Here is a 17,674-nt window from a genome sequence, read left to right as displayed (position 1 = left end):
AAAAGATCACCTCATCCCCCGACCCCCTGCAGTGCCTAGCATGCGCAATGACACACATATAACGGACATCTCTAAAGGGAGAAAAGAGTGAGAGTCCTTGCAGTGGGCTTCATCACAAATCTCCCTTTAAGGTATTCTGTTTGGGTGAAGAGGGGAAAGGGTGAGTGGATTCTTTTGTTCCTGGCCCACTCTACCTCTTGGTCTCAGAAGCACTGCCACCCCAACCAAGCACAGCTTTGGACTCCATGGAGAGGGTGGGGGGAGGGAATTTATTAAAGTAAGAACTTCTAAGCCTTGGGCTGGAGAAATGGCTCAGTGGTTAAGAGCACTGATTGCTCTTCCTGAGGTCCTGAGTTCAAATGCCAACAACCATATGGTGGCTCACAGCCATCTGTAATGGAATCTGATGCCCTCTTCTAGTGTGTCTGAAGACAATAAATAAATAAATAAATCTTTTTTTTTTCCCTTAAGAACAAGGTTTTTTCCCAAGCTTTTTTTCTTTTTTTAAAGATTTGTTTATTTAATGTGAGCATACTGTAGCTGTTTTCACACACACCAGAAGAAGGCATCTGATCCACTATAGATGGTTGTGAACCACCATATGGTTGCTGGGAATTGAACTCAGTACCTTTGGAAGAGCAGTCAGTGCTCTTAACCACTGAGCCATCTCTCCATCCCATAAACAAATCTTTAAAAACAAAACAGAACAAAACAAACACACACACACACACACACACACACACACACACACACACAAAACTTCTAAGCTTCTATCACTCCTCTAAATCAGAACCTAAACTTCATCACAGGGCAAACACAATAACACTAGATAAGCTTATGGTCCTGGATTGGCACAATAACCCTCCCAAACTAGACTCATGCTTACTAGCATATTCCTGTGAGCACCTACATTGCACTAAGCATAGGGGTAAGGGTGGTAAAAGCCCTTTTCCCTGGCCTCAGGGCCCCATGAGTACCTTGGAGAGTTAACCTGGGCTGCCTAAGGGAAGCACCCACTGGGAGATCTAGACTCTGTTAAAACCTGAGCAGGAGGCTCCTCGGGCCTCTCAAATCAAAAGCTCTTGAAGTAAAGCAGAGGGACCTGAGTTTTTCTGAACCTCCATGGTTAATTCTGATTCACAGCAGGGTTGAAAGAAGTTGACCTCTGCATTAGGGCTATCCAGCAAGACTTCCACAATAATAGTGAGGTTCTTTATCTGTTCTGTCAGCACCTCCAGTCATGTGTGGATGAGCACCTGAAATACAGCTAGTGAACTAAAGAAGGAAATTTTACTTAATTCTTATTCATTTAAAATGGCTTCTTCCTATGCAGGGCAGGGGATGCAGTTCATATGGTAAATTGCCAGCCTAGCAGGCACATACCCTAGGTTCGATTCCTGGTACTACAAAAGACCAGATGTGGGAGTGCGTACTTGGTATCCCAGCATTCAAAGAGTGGACCCTCAGTATCATAGCAGGTTCAAGGATAGCCTGGGACACATGAAATTTATTTATCAAAGTTGGCTGGGCATGGCTAGTAGTTGTTAGATAGGACCCCAAAATTCTAAATGACCCTAAGTCATCTTATGTTCTTTTTAGATTCATTTACTTTATGTGTCCGGGTTTTTATATGTTTATGCACCATATGTGTGTCTGGTACCCACAGAGATCAAAAGAAAGCTTTGAATTTCCTAGAACTGGAGTTATAGGCAGTTGTGGGCTGCCATGTGGGTACTAGATTTGAACCCAGGTCTTCTACAAGAACAAATGCTCTTAGCTGTTGAGCATGTCTCCAGCCCCCCATTTCATTTATTTTGAAAAAAAAAAATTAAGGCCAGACATGGTAGCACATGCCTTTTAGCCCCAGCACCAAGGAGGTTCAGGGAGGCTAACCTGATGTACAGAATGAGTTTCAGGACAGCCAGGGCTACACAGAAAAAACTTCGTCTCAAAAAGGGGGGGGCACTATCACATGTGTGTGATTGATGTGTGTGCATCTGAGTGTGATCAGGTCAACAGACAACTTTGTAGAATCAATTCTCTCCTCACACCTTTACATGGGTTCTGAACTATAACCTAGATTGCCAGGCTTGTGTGGCTAGTGTCTATAGCCCAGTGAGTTATATAAACTGGATAACCATCAGTTTCTTCTCATGATGACAGGCTTGGCATGTGTTTGTACATGTGCATACATGACTATGTCTATACATTATGTACATACCTCTAGAGGTCAGAGGTTGACATCAGGTGTCTTCCTCAGCTGTCCTCCCCACTTTTGCTTGTTGGGGGGGGGGGGGGCATTGAGCGTATGTAAGTGGTCATGCAGGTATGAGAATGTAGACATATAAGTCCATGTGTTTGTGCATGTCTGTGGAGGGTGGAGGTCAATATCAGTTGTCTTCCTCTATGACTGCCCTTATTTTTGAGACAGGGTCTCTCAGTGGAAATAGAGCTTGCTATCCAGGTGGACTGACTAGCAGCCCTAGGGATCTTGTCTTCACACTAGGATTAGAGCACAACAATCAGCCTCCTTCCCTTAAAGATACTCTTATCTGCACTGAGGAATCCTCCTCTAACTAATAAAAGCCAGTCTAGTGGACATGTGTGTGTGTGTGTGTGTGTGTGTGTGTGTGTGTGTGTGTGTGTGTAGGACAGGGACACTTCTCTCCTGAGTGCACTATCTTATGTGAAGTTAACCTTGGTGACCAATAAAATGACTTTGCTGCTAGGAACTGAATTATGCCCCACTAACTTCATATGCTACAGCCCTAATATTTGGAGATAGATCCTTTAAATAAGTGAAGAAGCATTAACAAAAAAAAAAAAAAAAAAAAAAAAAAAAAAAAAAAGGTTAAATGAAATCTGGAGGGTAAAGCAATAACCCAATGATTGGTATTCTTCTAGGAAGGAAGAGGGACACCACAAAGCCACACATGGCGGAAAAAAAATACATAAAGATATGAAGGCCAGCTGCTGCAATGAAGAAAGGCCTCCGCAGGGCCTGAGCAGATAACACTGCCATCTTGTACCTCCAGCGACCAGAATTATGAGAAAATAATCTCTACTGTTTAAGCAATCCAGACTGTGTATTTTTATTATGACAACCTTAGCAGGCATGGGACTCTAACCAGTCTCTGACCAAGTCACACTGGAGGAATCGAGGGCAGTGACTCGGCCATAGGCAGGCCTTAGGCATCACACTGGTATCTACCAGTCTTCCTGAATATTCTATTTGCCAATCCCCTCACTTCTCACACCTTCCCTACTGCTGCAGCCTCACCTCCACCATTGACTTCACGCCCTTTGCTGAACTTTGGATCTTCAGTGTTCCCCAGAACCCATGCCTTTTAGGTTCCACCAGTCTACAGGGAGGTATAGAACCTTTAAGAGGAAGCGCCTAGGGCTGGAGAGATGGCTCAGCAGTTAAGAGCACTGACTGCTCTTCCAGAGGTCCTGAGTTCAATCCCTAGGAACCACATGGTGGCTCACAACCATCTGTAATGAGATCTGATGCCCTCTTCTGGTGTGTCTGAAGACAGCTACATTATATTCATATACATAAAACAAATAAATACATCATAAAAAGAGCCTAGTGGGAGGAAGTGAAGATACTGGGTGTGTCCTTAGAGGGGATACTAGGACCCCTGCCCCAACCTTTGCCATGAGGTAAGCAGGATTTCTTTGCCACACACCTAACATGGATGGACTTGAAGCTGAGGGCAGAAGGAACTCCCAAGTGACCATGGGTTGAAAATACTCAAACTGTGCACCAAAATAAACTTTTTCCTTACTAGGAACATGGCTCTGTTTTCCTGCTTGGGCTCTTTCATTTGTGGGCTTCTATTGGGTGTTTCTATATGTGTATAGACTCTCCTCATTGGACTCTAAATTCAAAGAGTAGACAAGTGGACAAGACCCTTCATGAACTGGTTCTAACTTACTCTACAGTTTTTCTCCCACCTGGCCAAGCCTTCACTAATCTGCTTCCCTCCTTGAACGTGATGACGCCTTCTTCTACGCTCTGACTTTCCCAGTCTTCGAGGCCACCCCCACCAGACCTTCTCACTACCTCAGTTAAACATATGAAGGTGCAGCAACTTCACCTCCTTAGCCTCCACAATGGCCCATCCTAAGCAGTAACTGCAGGCAGGCCAGCAGGCCAGTGTGTGATGCTGTGATACCCTGAGGTGGTTCTGGCAATGACTACCCATAGTCTGCACAGACTCTACCAGCTTAAGAAAGGCCCACAATACAACTGATTTCACTTCAGATACCAGCTGCACTTCTGACCAACAGTCCCCAGAAACCCTTTGGCTTCAGTAATTTGCAAAACAAAACTCGGGGAAAAACTCTGTGTTTATTTATTTATTACAATTTATCACAAATACAAACCAAAGGGATATACAAATCTCACTGCATGCTTCCCATCCACAAAATCCTGGGCTCAATGCCCAGAATTCCAAAATGACACAGAGTATATGAATGAATAAATGAATGAATGCCCAAACTAGCACCAAATACCCAAAAAGAAACACACACGTATACATGTGTTCACCAACCAGCAAGCTTAGCAGAAATTCAGTGTCCAGAGAGCTGGTCAGGGCCACTGTGAAGGTATAGCCAGTTGAGATCACGGGCCATGTAGCTGAACTCAATCTCTATCTTTGTCCCATCCTGGCATAAAGGCTGAGCCCCAATCCTCAAAGCACATGGCTGTCTTTCTGGAGGGTTGGCCTCCATCCTGAGTCAAAGCTCAACAAATCCTGGAATGCTCTCAGACTCCAACATGAATAATTACCACACTTCTATCACTGAGGAATCCTTGAAGATTTAGTCTCCCTCTCTAGAGCTGAGATAGAAATATACTAATTTTTAGAATGCTGGAAATGACTTGTATCCCAGAAGATAGGGAGACCACATGTCTTCATTAAGATAGTCCCAAGACCTGCTCCCACTGTGGCCCATTTACCAGCCCTTATCACAGATCACCCAATCAACCATCAAAGAGACAGATGAAACACCAGCTCCCCATTATCCCCAACAGTGCCCAAGTACCTGGTGAACTTCAGGACAGGCCCCTACCAAAACTCCTGCGGCTTAGCTGGGGCAGAGGTCTTTGTCACCCCTCCCCAAGCTACCTGAGAAAAGTTTTTTGCAAACAGTGAATAGGTAGGAAAAGGGAGGGAATACCCTAAAATCATCATTCTCCAACCAACAAAGTGCAGGAAGACTAGAGAACCAACACGAGGCTTAGGAGTCTTTAATGCTTAGTCCGAAAAATCAGAGACTGAGTTTCTCTTAATATTGGTCCTTCTCCAGGGGGGTTATAGGCAAAGGTCTTCAGAGTGGACAGGGAATTCCTTGTAGTGCACTGATATGTCCCATCTCGAAGGGAGGGGAGCAGGAGTGAGGACCAGATACCAGCCTTTTGCAAAACACTCTGCAGTGTTAATCTCAGTCGGTCCTCACACCTCACACCAGTGCCAGGAGGCAACACCACACTTTAATCCCAGCATTCAGGAGGCAGAGGGAGGCAGATGTCTTGAGAGGTCAAAATGGATCTGGTTTACATGATGAGTTACAGGCCAACACAATGAGACCTTGTTTTAAAATTTAAAAACAAATAGTTTTTAAATTTGAGGCCAGCCTGGTGTAAAAAGTGAGTACTAGGACAGCAACACAGAGAAGCCCTGCCTCAAAAAATATATAAATAAAAAAATAAAAAAATTAATTAATTAAAAAGTTCATATTCCTTATTGGGAGGGGAAAAGGGGGAGGGATGAAAATCTACATCTTTCCTAGTCTACCACACAGAAGTCTCCCTTAGATACAGCTTCGGTCTCCCTGAAGAAGTTCACTTTTTTATTACTTATTTTTGAGACAGAGACTAATGTGTTCCAGGCTGGCTTTGAACTCAGTATGTAGCTGAAGGCAGCCTTGAACTGATCCTCCTGCCTCTGAGTGCTTGGATTACAGGAGTGTGCCAGGACACCTGGCTAAGAAATTCATTATCAACATGATGTCTGTTCTGGAAGGACAGGAGTCTGCCAGGTGTTCTGCAAAGATGAGTAGGGATCCTGGAAAGATTGCCCACTGACTGGGAAAGAGGAAAAATAGAGAAGACTGATGAGGGAAGTTAGACTCCATCCATGTACACAGAATGCCTATGTGGAAACATCACACTGAACCCCACTAGTATGTACAATTAGTGTCAAAAAGGCTGAGGTAGATCAGCATTAGAGAACTTCCCTAGTGTACATGAGGCAATGTCAAATATAATGCCAATACAAAGCAAAACAGGAAAGAGCAAAACGAAAACGATCTTTCCTCCAAAACTGCGAATATGACTTCAGACATCCTGACCTAGGACCCTCTGCACACAGGGGCTCAAGGCAAGGATGTGGTAGGTGGAATGCACAGGCCCAACCCTCTGCACATGCTGTGCATGGCCAGACACTGGAGACAAAGTGTGAGAGGCTCAAGGGAAGGGGAAGACAGCAGGAGAGCTGCCATTAGAGGACAGCCGGGTAGGCTGAATGCAACATGGAGCCCAGCAAGACCTGTGCAGTCACCTGCTGTGCAAAATTGACTGAGTCACTACGGTGTAGGCCTGGCTGAACCCTCGTCCATTAGCAGTGGCAGCAGCCCCAATTCTTGAAGTCTTTCCCTGGCTGCTGCCTCCCAGCCTTTGTTGGCCTGTGGGCTTCGTGGAGATGGATGGAGGAGCCCCTCCACCTGCACCTCCGGGGTCAGCCCTGCTAAAGCTCTCCGAGCTCGCTGCTCCGCCAGCCGCCCCACCCCCACTACCAGCCGCACCCCTAGCAGCTGCACCTGCCGGCAGAGGGCTGCATCGCAGATCGACAGTAGCTGCTCCCGCTGCTTGGCAGGCAGCTCAGCTGGGGTGAGGTTTCGTCCACTGGGTGCCAAGAAGAGCAGAGGACACAGATTGTGGACAAAGCAGTGCCGGAAAAAGACTTGAGGCTGTCCGCAGAGGGTCCGGAAAAAGCCCCAGAATCGGGCTCCGCTCACCTCTGATTGTGGGCACTCCAGTCCCAACACTGGTCGCTTAGGGTGCTCTTTCGGAGGGGTCAGTACAGGGCCCCCAATACCCAACCAGTCCCGGACTACACTCACTTCCCCAAAAGGTACCTGTGGAAGAAGGAGAGAGACAACAGGTTTCAGGCTGGAGACCTGACCCTTTCCACCTACCATGATGATATCAACCAACCCCCACCCTCCAGATCTGTGTTAAGGACACTCCACCTTGTGGTTTGCCTCTGTCCATTTCCCTCTGGTTTTTCCCACCGTAGACATGACAGAAACAGTGTGCTTCTACTCTCTCCAGGTACTGGGACCAAATACTGGCAGAACATGGGCATCTGGCCCTACAGAGGGCACGATGGTTCTAATACTGGTGACAGACAGAGCGCCAGGGTAAAAGGAGATAGGACAGGCTGACTACTGATCTCTGGGTACCCCCCTCCTGCCCCAGGCCTCAGGTTACCATTTCCATTGATCACCATTGATCACCTTTCATCACTCAGTTGGGGTCAATAAAAGCGATTGGGCCTCCTGCCCTGAGGCATTTTTACCTCCCCCATCTGCAATGTACCCTACGCTATAGTAGTCACTGTAGTCACTCATCCTGATCCCTCCAGGGGAAAGCAGGCAGCCCTAAGCCTGGCTCTGTTCTAAACCTTTTGGAGACCCTGGGACTTAAATGCCCTGCAGCTCCCATACAGCTGGCTCCATCTCACCCCCAGCCAGTCTTCCTCAGGTCCTAGAAATCCCAGCCGTTCTCCTGACGCCAACCACACTCCAGGGACAAGGGAGATCCGGCAAGGTAAGGTACAGGGCGGGATGACGGAAGGAAGGGCTCTCAGAGGCAATTAGTGGAAAGCTCACAGGGGAAACGGAACTACTGTTAATGTGCTTGGTTAACCTATGAACGGAGAAGTGCTTGAGACCACAGGAGCCAGTGTATGTCCTGTAAGGGATGGGGCAGGGGACCCACCCATGTTGCAGCCAATTACATATTCCTCCTCTACAGCACACCCAGGAACATATCCACCTTAGAAATGCCCACCAGAGGAAGCCAGGCTTTTACCCCAGTTTGAGCCATGCCAAAAGGTCCAGGATTCATGCCCAGGAACAGCACTTCCTTGGGGCCTTGGCAGTAGCGAATCACGTAGTTACGGTGTGGCTCCCAAGCATAATCCACTGGGTTGTAGATGACACCCACAGGCTCTGGAAACTGCAGCTGGCTCAGCTCAGCATTGAGCCGAAGCTCTTCCTCCAGGAAGCCCTCAGCCAAGCTTCGAGTGCAAGGCTCCATCGGGGCGCTTGCAGGCTCATGGGTAGGCCCCGGCGGGAAAGTCTGGGACACAGCCATGCCGTTGTCACCTGGAAAAGAAGTGGAGAGCGTTTCCTTCAACCCCAAACCAGCGTGAGGGTCTGTACTAGCTAGGGGTTCCTACTACCATTTCCTGGTAGAAGAACCCCCAGGAAACTGTTAGTCACTACAAACTCACTGGTAATGAGTTCCTGGTAATGAAGGATGGTTTTGCTTCCCACCTCCAGAGCCCTCCCTTTCTGATACATCGAGCATCCTACCTTAGCTACTGGTCTTGTTTCTACAAAGCACCTGCAAAGGCAAGCAAAGGAAGGGTTTATCTCAGCTCTCAGAAAGTACAGTTCATTATGGTGGCTCACGGCTGCAGGAAAGCAAAACACTGCAGCCGTAGTCAAGACTCAGAAGGCAATGGGTGCCTATATTCAACTAGATCTCTCTCTCTCTCCCTGAACAACCTCCTCTTGGGTTTATGAGGCGGGTTCTTACTATGCAACCTTGGATGGCTTGGAGTACAATATGCTGATTGGGCTAACCTTGAACTCACGGAGCTCCTCCAGTCTCCACCTGGTATTAAAGGTGTTATCGCCCCTGGCTAGAGTTCTTTTTATCTGGTGCTGGCTCGGGTTTTTTTTTTTTTTTTTTTTATGTCAACAAGCTAAAATTACATTGGAAGATGGATCCTCCAAAATGCCACCACCAAACTAGCCTGTGGGCAAGCCTGTGGTGCATTTCCTTGGTTGATGATTAATGTGGAAGTGGTGGGCAGTGCCCATGAGGTAGGCAGTGCCAACCCTGAGCTGACGAGTCTGACAGCTATAAAAAAGCAGTTGATCCAGTCATGGGAGCTAGCCAGTAAGCAGCATCTTCTTCAGCTCCTGCTTCTAGGTTCCTGCTTTCAGCTCCTGTTCTGTCTTCCTTGATGATATAACTATGATGTGGAACAGCAGGCTAAAACAAGCCCTTTCCTCTCTTAGTTGCCTTTTGGTCATAGTATTTTATCACAGTAGTAGACACCTTAAGACAGTCCAGGACCCCAGCTCAAGGGTGGTACCACAAACATTTAATGCAGGCTTTCTCATCTCAATTAACCTAATTTGGAAACTCTTCCACAGACATTCCCAGAGATTCATCTTCAAAATGATTCCAGATCTGTCAAGATGGCAAAGATGTTAACCATAGCAGTAACCCCATCTCAAACCTCCTACCAGATGAGGCCCGAGCCACTGGTTCTTAGGCCATGAGAACACACAGAACATTTTCTTAGTTCTTTTTCTGCCCTCTCTCCGTGTTTTTTCCCCTTTCAGTACTAAGAGTTCTAAGAACCTGAGTTCTCGATCATGCTAGGCAAGTGCTCTACAGTCCTAAGCCTTTTTACATTTGGATGAGGGGCTGAATGCATGGGGGGGGGGGGTTTCCCTAAGTCACTCAGGCCAGCCTTTAATTTACTCTGTAGCCTAGACTGGCCTTGAACCTGTGATTCTGTTGTCAAAGCCTCTGAAATAAATGGGATCACACACACATAAGCAGGCATGTCTACTTAATTTCATTCCTCTCATTTGTGTGTGTGTGGGGGGTACAATTCTTTAAAAAAAATGTGCCAGGCATTGTGATAACACCTTTAATCCCAACACTTACAGAGAGGAAGGTGGATCTCTCTCTGAGTTCCGAGACCAGCCTGGTCTACAGAGTGAGTTCCAGGATAGCCAGAATTATACAGAGAGACCCTGTCTCGAAAAACACAACCCCACAAAAATATATATTTATTTGTGTGTGTGTGTGTGTGTGTGTGTGTGTACACTAAATATCTGTGGTGATCAAGGGGGCCAGAAAAGGCATTGAATTCCCTGGAGCTGGAGTTACAGAAAATTGTTGAGCTTAGGTGGGTGCTGGGAACTCAACTCAGGTTCTCTGCAAAAGAGAACTTAACCACTCTCTTAACTACCAAGTCCTATCTCTAGCCCCTCTGGTCACAGGTAACCCAGAATGGTCTCAAACTTGGTAAGAAGCTAATGATGGCCATGAACTCCTTATCTTCCTGCCTCCATTTCTAAAGAGCTGGGATTACAGCCTGAAGCAGGCCAGGGACACTATCAAGGTACATATACTGCGATCTCTTCTCTCCAATGTCATCCTTAATAAAACCAGTCCAGCCAGGATGAGCGTGTCCTGGAAACACTATGCTGACAAATGAGATGCAGGTGCACAGCCACAGCCCAGAGACTTGGGAAGGCTAATTACAGCAGCTTCCAGGTGGCAAGCAATCACTCTACACCAGGTACACCTCATTGATCTTCATAACCACCCCATGAGGTGGGTATTATTGCTCCCATGTTACAAGCCAGGAGACTGAGGCTTAACAAGATCCAGCAAGTTGCCTAGGGTCATGCAGTTAGCAAGTAATGAAGCTGAGATTTGAACCCACACTATCTGACTCACACTATGCTCTTAACCACCCACAGCATCTTGCCTAGATGGTTTTTATGAGCCACCCTACTAATTCTACAAGCCTCTAGCCCCAGCCCAGCTTCTTTCCCACACTCAAGAATCCTCGGAGGGAAGCAGGATGATGAGACTCTGAACAGATTCTTACAAGCTAAGCAACCATGGCCAAAGCCTCGGGTTTTCACATCTGAATACTAAAGATAATAATACCCACTTCATAAAGCTGTCTATGAATGGGAAGGGGGGAAGGAGCTTGGCAGCAAGCCTTCTAAATGGTAACAGCTGTTCTTTCTCACACCCCTGTGCACAACCAGTGCTTGTCCCTGGCCATTCCACTCACTTTCAAAATGCTTCTCCTACCAACTCACAAAACCTTACACAGGTCATTTCTACAAACCCAGCCAAATACGGTCCTTTGAGTTAACCAGGACATCAAACAGCAGCTAGCCAAGAGGGTAGTAACCCATCACATCCAGTTCATACTCACCCTTCAAGATGCAGCTCAAACCACCTCCTCCGTAAGCTTTGCCTCTTCAGCATACCGAAATGTTCCTCAGAGCCCAGTCCACCCCACAAGCTAGGATTATAAAATGTTGAAGGCTTGATCTCCAGGTATAAAAGATGTCTGGATAAATGAGGATGCTAACTTCACAGGCTACAAGAAGTGAGGCCTCGTTGGAAGAAGTAGGTCCCTGGAGACGGGGGGGGGGGGGGGGGGAGGTCTTTGAAGAGTGTATCTTGGCCTGGTCCCTTCACCCCTAACCCCCTTTTTTCTAGCTAACATATGTGGGCTTTTCCCTACATTTACCTTTCCACCATAATTTTCGGCCTCAGCACATGCCACGAGCCCAAACAGCCAGGGATTAGAAACCCTGAAACTGTGACCCAGGTTCTATCTTTCTCTCTCATGCTCTTTTTTTCCTCAGGTATCTGTCAGAGCAACAAACTGCCTGGCATATTACACAAAGGGAAGTTGGCTGTGAAGCCAAGACATATGTATCTCAAGCAAAGTGATTCGGGTGTGCAGGTGAAGGCTAAGAGCCTCCGGGTACTGCCGGAATTGGTGGCTTCTTCGTGAATTCACCCTTTGCCTCCCCAACCAGAGTAAGGAAGACTAGAAGCCAGGTTCTAGGCTATCCCCACTACATCTATAGCATCCTAGACCTTATCACCAGCCCCTGACCAGCTCCACCCATTTCCACTCTTTCAGTCTTGAATAAAGCTACCTTCAAACAAAGCATTTTTGTTTCTCTGTGCTAGGGATGGGACCCTGGAGCCAGGCAAGTTTTTACTAGTGCTCTGCCCTGATCCTTAACAAACCATTACTGATGGAGTCCTCTCTATCACCCACAACTCCAGTATGAGAGGATGATGATGATGATAATAATAACGAAGGTAATAATAATAGTATATCACTAAGCTACATCACTAGCCCTTCCTGCCTCAGTCTCCCGAGTGCTCCTCGGTCCTGCATGTGTCACCATAGTCTGTAGCTGGTTTGTCCACATGGGCTCCCAAGGACATTCTGGAAAGCTGAGGATGGTGTGGTGAACTGGGTTTTCTGGGACCTCACTTTGCACTTCCCTGCGTAGAACCAATATTAGAAAAAGCAGCCCAGTGATCTCTCTCAGGTCTAAGCTGGGTATTTTCTGGGCTGAAGACAGCAAGAATGGGCATGCACTCAAATGGCAAGAGCTTAATGTCACTGTTCACCTGACAGCAAGTACCACAGGCTAAGTCTGATGACTTGGATGATAGCCCTGGTTTTTCTCTCTTAAAAGGTTCTTTCTCTTTGTTTTTTTGGTTTTTTTTTTTTTTTGTTTTTTTTTTTTTTTTAAATTTAGCAGGGAGAGCAAACATGCCTTAGCACTCATGTGATAAGAGATGACTTTTGAGAGCTGGTTTTCTTCTACTGCCAAGGCTCTGAGGAGTGAATACAGGTCATCAGGTTTGGTGGCAAGAGTCCTACTAGCCAAGACATCTGAAAAGATTCTCTTGCACAAGTCACTTTAAGGCTCTTCTCTATAGGAACCAGTCTACCAGCTTACCACCAGCAGCTGTTTATTTTTTTATTTATGAGTCTCCCGAATGCCAGTCTCTTGCTGGAGGAATAACTCCAAAACAAATAAAATGTAAGACAGGCTTTGGGTAAAAGACATGAAGAGCTAGGAGGGCAGATAAATATGTATTAATACAATGTAACCTGAAAGTTACTATCCGGGACAAAACATTAAAGGAGCCCTAACAGGAAATCTTACAGTCCTCCCTAAAGTCACCAACAGCCTTAATGCCTGATGCTACAATTCAATAGTGTTTACTAAAGATGAACAAAGCCTTGGGTTCAATCCCCAGCACCATAATCCAGGAAGCACGTGGTTTTAAGCTCAGCACTCAGGATGTAGAGGCAGACAGATGAGAAGATCAGGAGCGCTCTTTCACCCATGGCAAGGATGAAGCCAACTTGGATTACATGCAATTTTTTTTCTCAAAAAAGCAAAAACCAAGACGCTTAAGAAACACGTCACACATTTCAAATTACATTTAAAAGCAAAGGGCAACTCTGAGATACATCCAGGCCACGGTAGGATACAGGCTCATTAGGTAAGAGCACTGGCTGCTCTTCTAATGATTCTGATTTTAATTCCCAGCACTCCTAAAGCTGCTTGCAACAGTTAAACTGTAGTCCTATAGGATCTAATGCCCTCTTCTGGTGTGCAGACAAAGCACCCATATGTATAAAATAGCATAAATAAATAAGCCTAAAATAAAAGCAAGAATCCAAGCCACTAGCTACAGCTGTCCCTTGTAGATGGTTCAGGAATCCACAGGACTTAAATCAAAACAGCGCTGCAGGGCTCATAGGGGCCCCTTGTAGGCTTTGGCGTCGCAGCGCAGCCACCCCTCCGGAGTCCCACGAGCCCCCACCGCCCTGCGCAGAGACCCAGTCCACTACTCTCTCACCTGCACAAGCTCTCCATGCAGCTTCCGCTTCCTTTCTTCGTCCTGGCGCAGAGGACACTGGGAGTCGTAGTCAACAGCATTTAAACAAGAAGAATGGCTAGCAGCGTCCGCTTCCGCCGGAAATGCCAAATCCCCGAAAGCTCGCTAAGAGTTCCACCAGTCGCTGGGGATTGTAGTTTAATAATACGGTTTACATCAAGACGTCATAGCAATCTGGACTCCTCCAGCCCTCACCCACCAGAGACCTTTCCCAGACCTCCTGCTGCCCCAAGTTATAAGACATCATCTTTGCAGCCTTCCAAGGGCCTTTAACTGTGTGCATAACATCCAAGGAGGCAACTGAGTGGTAGGTCTTCAAGAGTGAGTTCCAGGACAGTCAGAGCTGCACAGAGAAACCCTGTCTCAAAAAAACAACAACAACAACAACAACAAAAACAAAAACATCCAAACAAATACCCACAAAGGCATTTCTCTCAGCACCCAACTCTTTGACAATGAACATCCCTGTCAACATTAGCATCTAAATCCACAGTCTCACCGTTTTAATCCTGGATTGGGTTTCTCCAGAGAAGCAAAATCAAAACCATTCTTTTAACTATGTGAGGAGATGTATTATAGAAATACGCTCAGTCCTATGGGACTTGATGTCTGTAAGACAAGAACCAGAAAAGGATTCTGCGTAGTTCAGTCTGAGTCCAAAGTGTTTTTACATATTAACTTCTAACAGAAGCCTCAGAGATGGAAAGATGTGAGAACCAAGCCCCTCAGACAAGTCTCGAATGTTGTCTGAAAGCAGAGGGTGGGTGGCCCAGTCCACAGAGGCAGAACTCAAAGCTAGTATGGCTGGTGTGGTGACACATGGCCATCAGTTAAAGGCCAGCCTGGGCTACACAGTGAGACCCTGGAGAGAGAGCCCTTTTCTTCCTGACTCCAATACCAATTCACACCTCAGATTTTTGTTTGTTTACCAACTCTCTGGGTGGCCCACATATGTAGACATATAAAAATAACACAACCCATCTTTCCAAATTCTCCTAAAACAGTCTTCTTAGGAAGCTGTCCCCTAACAAATCCTAATACCCAGTTGAGTCTATCACCTCAGCACTGACTTCCAAAGCTATTCATTCACTTCCTGCTTTGTTCCTGTCTAACAGGGTTCTTCTGTGTGCTAACTATGAGCTTTTCACTCAACTGGAATCTTCCATGAATAGCTATCTTCTGGGTCCCTTGCCTCCCCCAACACTCATGCCTGAGAAAGCCAGGGCTCTTGTCACCAAAGTCACCCCTATGGGTGCTAGGGAAGAAGACCAGTGAACCCAGAACACAATCCCTTTCCCAAGCCTGCTCTTGCATCCAGATAAAAGCAGTGGGTGCAGCTATCGTGAGAGGTGACCCTCCAGCATCAAGATGAGGAACCACCTGTATTCCTGTAAGGCTGCCCATTATTTGCTGAGCTGTAGTATGCAGCAGCCTCTTCTGTGTCTTGCCACTTTCTTTTTGTACAGTTTGTCACTCACCTCTTCCACGGCTTTCTGTCTGTCTCCAGGTGCCTCTGTCCCTGGGTGTACCTCAGTGTCTCCACTTCCTCTGCAAAAAAAGTAAAATTCTAGAACAGGACTCTCTGTCTCCATTATCTGCACAATTTCCTGTCTCCAAACAAAAATAAGGGAGGAGGTGGTTGTTGTAGTTTTGAAACAAGGTCTTATCTTGGCTGCCCCAGAACTCACTACCTACACCAGGCTGACCTCACAGAGATCTGCCTGACTTTGTCTCCCGAGTGATAGAATTAAAGGCCACTCAATTCAATTTTTAGTCTTTATACCCCTCAGCACCTGCCTTCTCTCTGTGGACATGGAGCTCAGCTAAAGATTCTTAGAAATGAGACCCAGAGATGAGAGGTGGGCATAGCCCTTCCCTAGTCTCCTGACTCTCCAGAAGTTTCCAATGGACAGGCTGACAATGTTTGATGGCCTTGGGAGACAAGGGGGGCAGTAGCTTCCGGCCGCGGCCAAGGAAGAGCTAGCAGGTACCCCCTGAGCTGTGAAGTGGCCTCTACTTGCCTCGTGGGTGCTGAAGGGTTAACTGGCTTTCCTGTTTCTCTCAGGTTTCCGCCGGCTGCAGGGGCTGCGTTGGGCCACGAGCGCCATCTATCGGCCATTGATAGAACTAGGTTTGCTTCGCTAAGATTTCTAGGCCAGGCAGCCTTTCCTCAGCCAAGGGCTCTGGCTGCACAAAGCTTAAAATTGCCTTTCGGGTGAATGCAAGCCACATTTTCCCCTCTCCGGGTACCAGGTGTCACCTGGCCACTTCCCTGGGGAACTCCAAAGGACTTTCTGGAGCCTTCTCTCTTCACGCTCTGATCTCCTCTCTCCCAGCCAGGGAGAAATGCGAGTGATTAAAATGAAAGCTGATAGTCGGGAATTTACTAATGGGGACCTCAGGCAGGTTACTTCCCTTCTCTGTACCTCGATTATCCCAGCTGAAAAATGGAACAATCCTTGAAATCTCTTTGTCTTTCGTGATAAATTAACTTGCAAAGTGCTTTATTAAGGTCTGTCCCAGAAGGGGCTCTGTGAAGGTTAGTCACACAGGTTGCTATGGCTACTGGCAGGCCTGAAAGAGGATGTTGGGCTGAACCCTCAATCTCCTGGTCAAACACAAAGGCACAGTACAGTAGTAGCCAACTCATCCCTGGAAAGTCCTTCAGAAACCACACCCTGCCCGAGTTAGGTGTGGGGACTGGGAGTTCAGGGCTACAGAGTACCTTTTCAGTTTCCAAAGGTCGGGAGATTAAATGAAAGGTCAGAAAAAGGAAGGAGGGCAGGGTATGTCTTAGTGGTGAACTACAGAGTAGCATGCACAAAGTCCTGGATCCTATTCCACTGTACACACTGGTACACATGAAGAGCGCACGTGCGCACACACAAAGACAAAGACACACACACACACTTCCATAAAAAGGCAATAAGGAGGAATTAGCAGGCACATAAAATGACCTTTTTGCTGGATATGTTTTCATGCACCTATCTGAGCTCTGGAGACTGAGGCAGGAGGATCACAAGTTTGGCACCAGCCTGGGCTATAGAGCCAGACTCTGTCTTAAAAAAAAAAAAAAGATTTATTTATTCTATATACGTACACTGCAGCTGACTTCAGACACACCAGAAGAGGGCATCAGATCTTATTACAGAGGGTTGTGAGCCACCATGTGGTTGCTGAGATTTGAACTCGGGACCTCTGGAAGAGCAGTCAGTGCTCCTAACTACTGAGTCATCTCTCCATCCTCTCAGACTCTGTCTTAAAAACAAAAAACACAGGCAGAAAAGGATGGCTCAGCAGGTAAAAGTGCCTGCCTCTAAGCCTGGTGACTTAAATTCAGTCCTCCAGATACACTTGGTAGAGAGAACCGATTCCTGCAAGCGATGTCTTTGGCCTCTACAAAAGGTGATGGCACATGGTCACACGCTCATAAGTAAATAAATGTCAAACAGACACCAAACCCACAAAATATGCTGCTTTGGAGAAGAGAAGGGCAGGCCCAGTACGTAGGAGAACCTGGGCCACTGCACCTCAACAGCCTGTTCTTGACTCTGGCTCAGAACTCTCAAAGGCTGATCGGCCTCCAAAAGCATCTGATACAGGACTCTCCAGTTCTTCAGGAATTTAACCTTCCCTGGCTTGCCCAGTGGGTGGATCAGAAACTAGAGTAGAGAAAGCTGTCTGCAAGTCCCAGGCCCCCATTTCCACTTACCTCCCAGAGCTGGGGAAGAAGAACAGCTGAGTTCATATCAAGCCATTTCCTTGCCTCTAGTCTTTATGTTTACCTCACTCTACCCCGCAGAGAAATGGGTACATAGATTAACCCAAGGGTGAGAAGGTAGAAATGTGGGCCTCCATTGGCTAAAGGTTTACTGACTG

General features: G+C 46.8%; 1 protein-coding gene across 3 annotated transcripts; it reads right to left on the bottom strand.

Annotated features, from left to right (window-relative positions):
* Nucleotides 1–4,403: 4,403 nt before the first annotated feature.
* On the bottom strand, nucleotides 4,404–13,885 carry SMUG1 (single-strand-selective monofunctional uracil-DNA glycosylase 1). 3 transcript variants are annotated; one of them, XM_080939049.1, is made up of 4 exons: nucleotides 13,757–13,885; nucleotides 8,614–8,644; nucleotides 8,108–8,403; nucleotides 4,404–7,149 (listed from the first exon to the last, which is right to left on the bottom strand). In XM_080939049.1, the coding sequence occupies exons 3-4, from the start codon at nucleotides 8,390–8,392 to the stop codon at nucleotides 6,598–6,600; spliced, it is 837 nt and encodes a 278-aa protein (XP_080795175.1). In that variant the 5' UTR covers nucleotides 8,393–8,403; nucleotides 8,614–8,644; nucleotides 13,757–13,885; the 3' UTR covers nucleotides 4,404–6,597. The 3 variants fall into 3 exon arrangements, with proteins under 3 accessions (XP_080795175.1, XP_080795176.1, XP_080795177.1); XM_080939050.1 differs by lacking the exon at nucleotides 8,614–8,644 and having other exon boundaries at nucleotides 13,757–13,789; XM_080939051.1 differs by lacking the exons at nucleotides 8,614–8,644; nucleotides 13,757–13,885 and adding an exon at nucleotides 11,283–11,374.
* Nucleotides 13,886–17,674: the final 3,789 nt, after the last annotated feature.

Source organism: Micromys minutus (genome assembly GCF_963924665.1).
Source record: "Micromys minutus genome assembly, chromosome: 27".
In the NCBI taxonomy this organism is placed as follows: domain Eukaryota; kingdom Metazoa; phylum Chordata; class Mammalia; order Rodentia; family Muridae; genus Micromys; species Micromys minutus.
This window is presented reverse-complemented; position numbering and strand designations above follow the sequence as displayed.

Excerpts from the sequence above, each read along its gene's own strand:
- SMUG1 (XM_080939049.1), bottom strand. The coding sequence starts at position 8,392 with ATGGCTGTGTCCCAGACTTTCCCGCCGGGGCCTACCCATGAGCCTGCA. Across the intron at positions 7,150-8,107 it reads TTGGCATGGCTCAAACTGGG|GTACCTTTTGGGGAAGTGAG; the intron begins GTAAAAGCCTGG and ends CTTCTTCCACAG.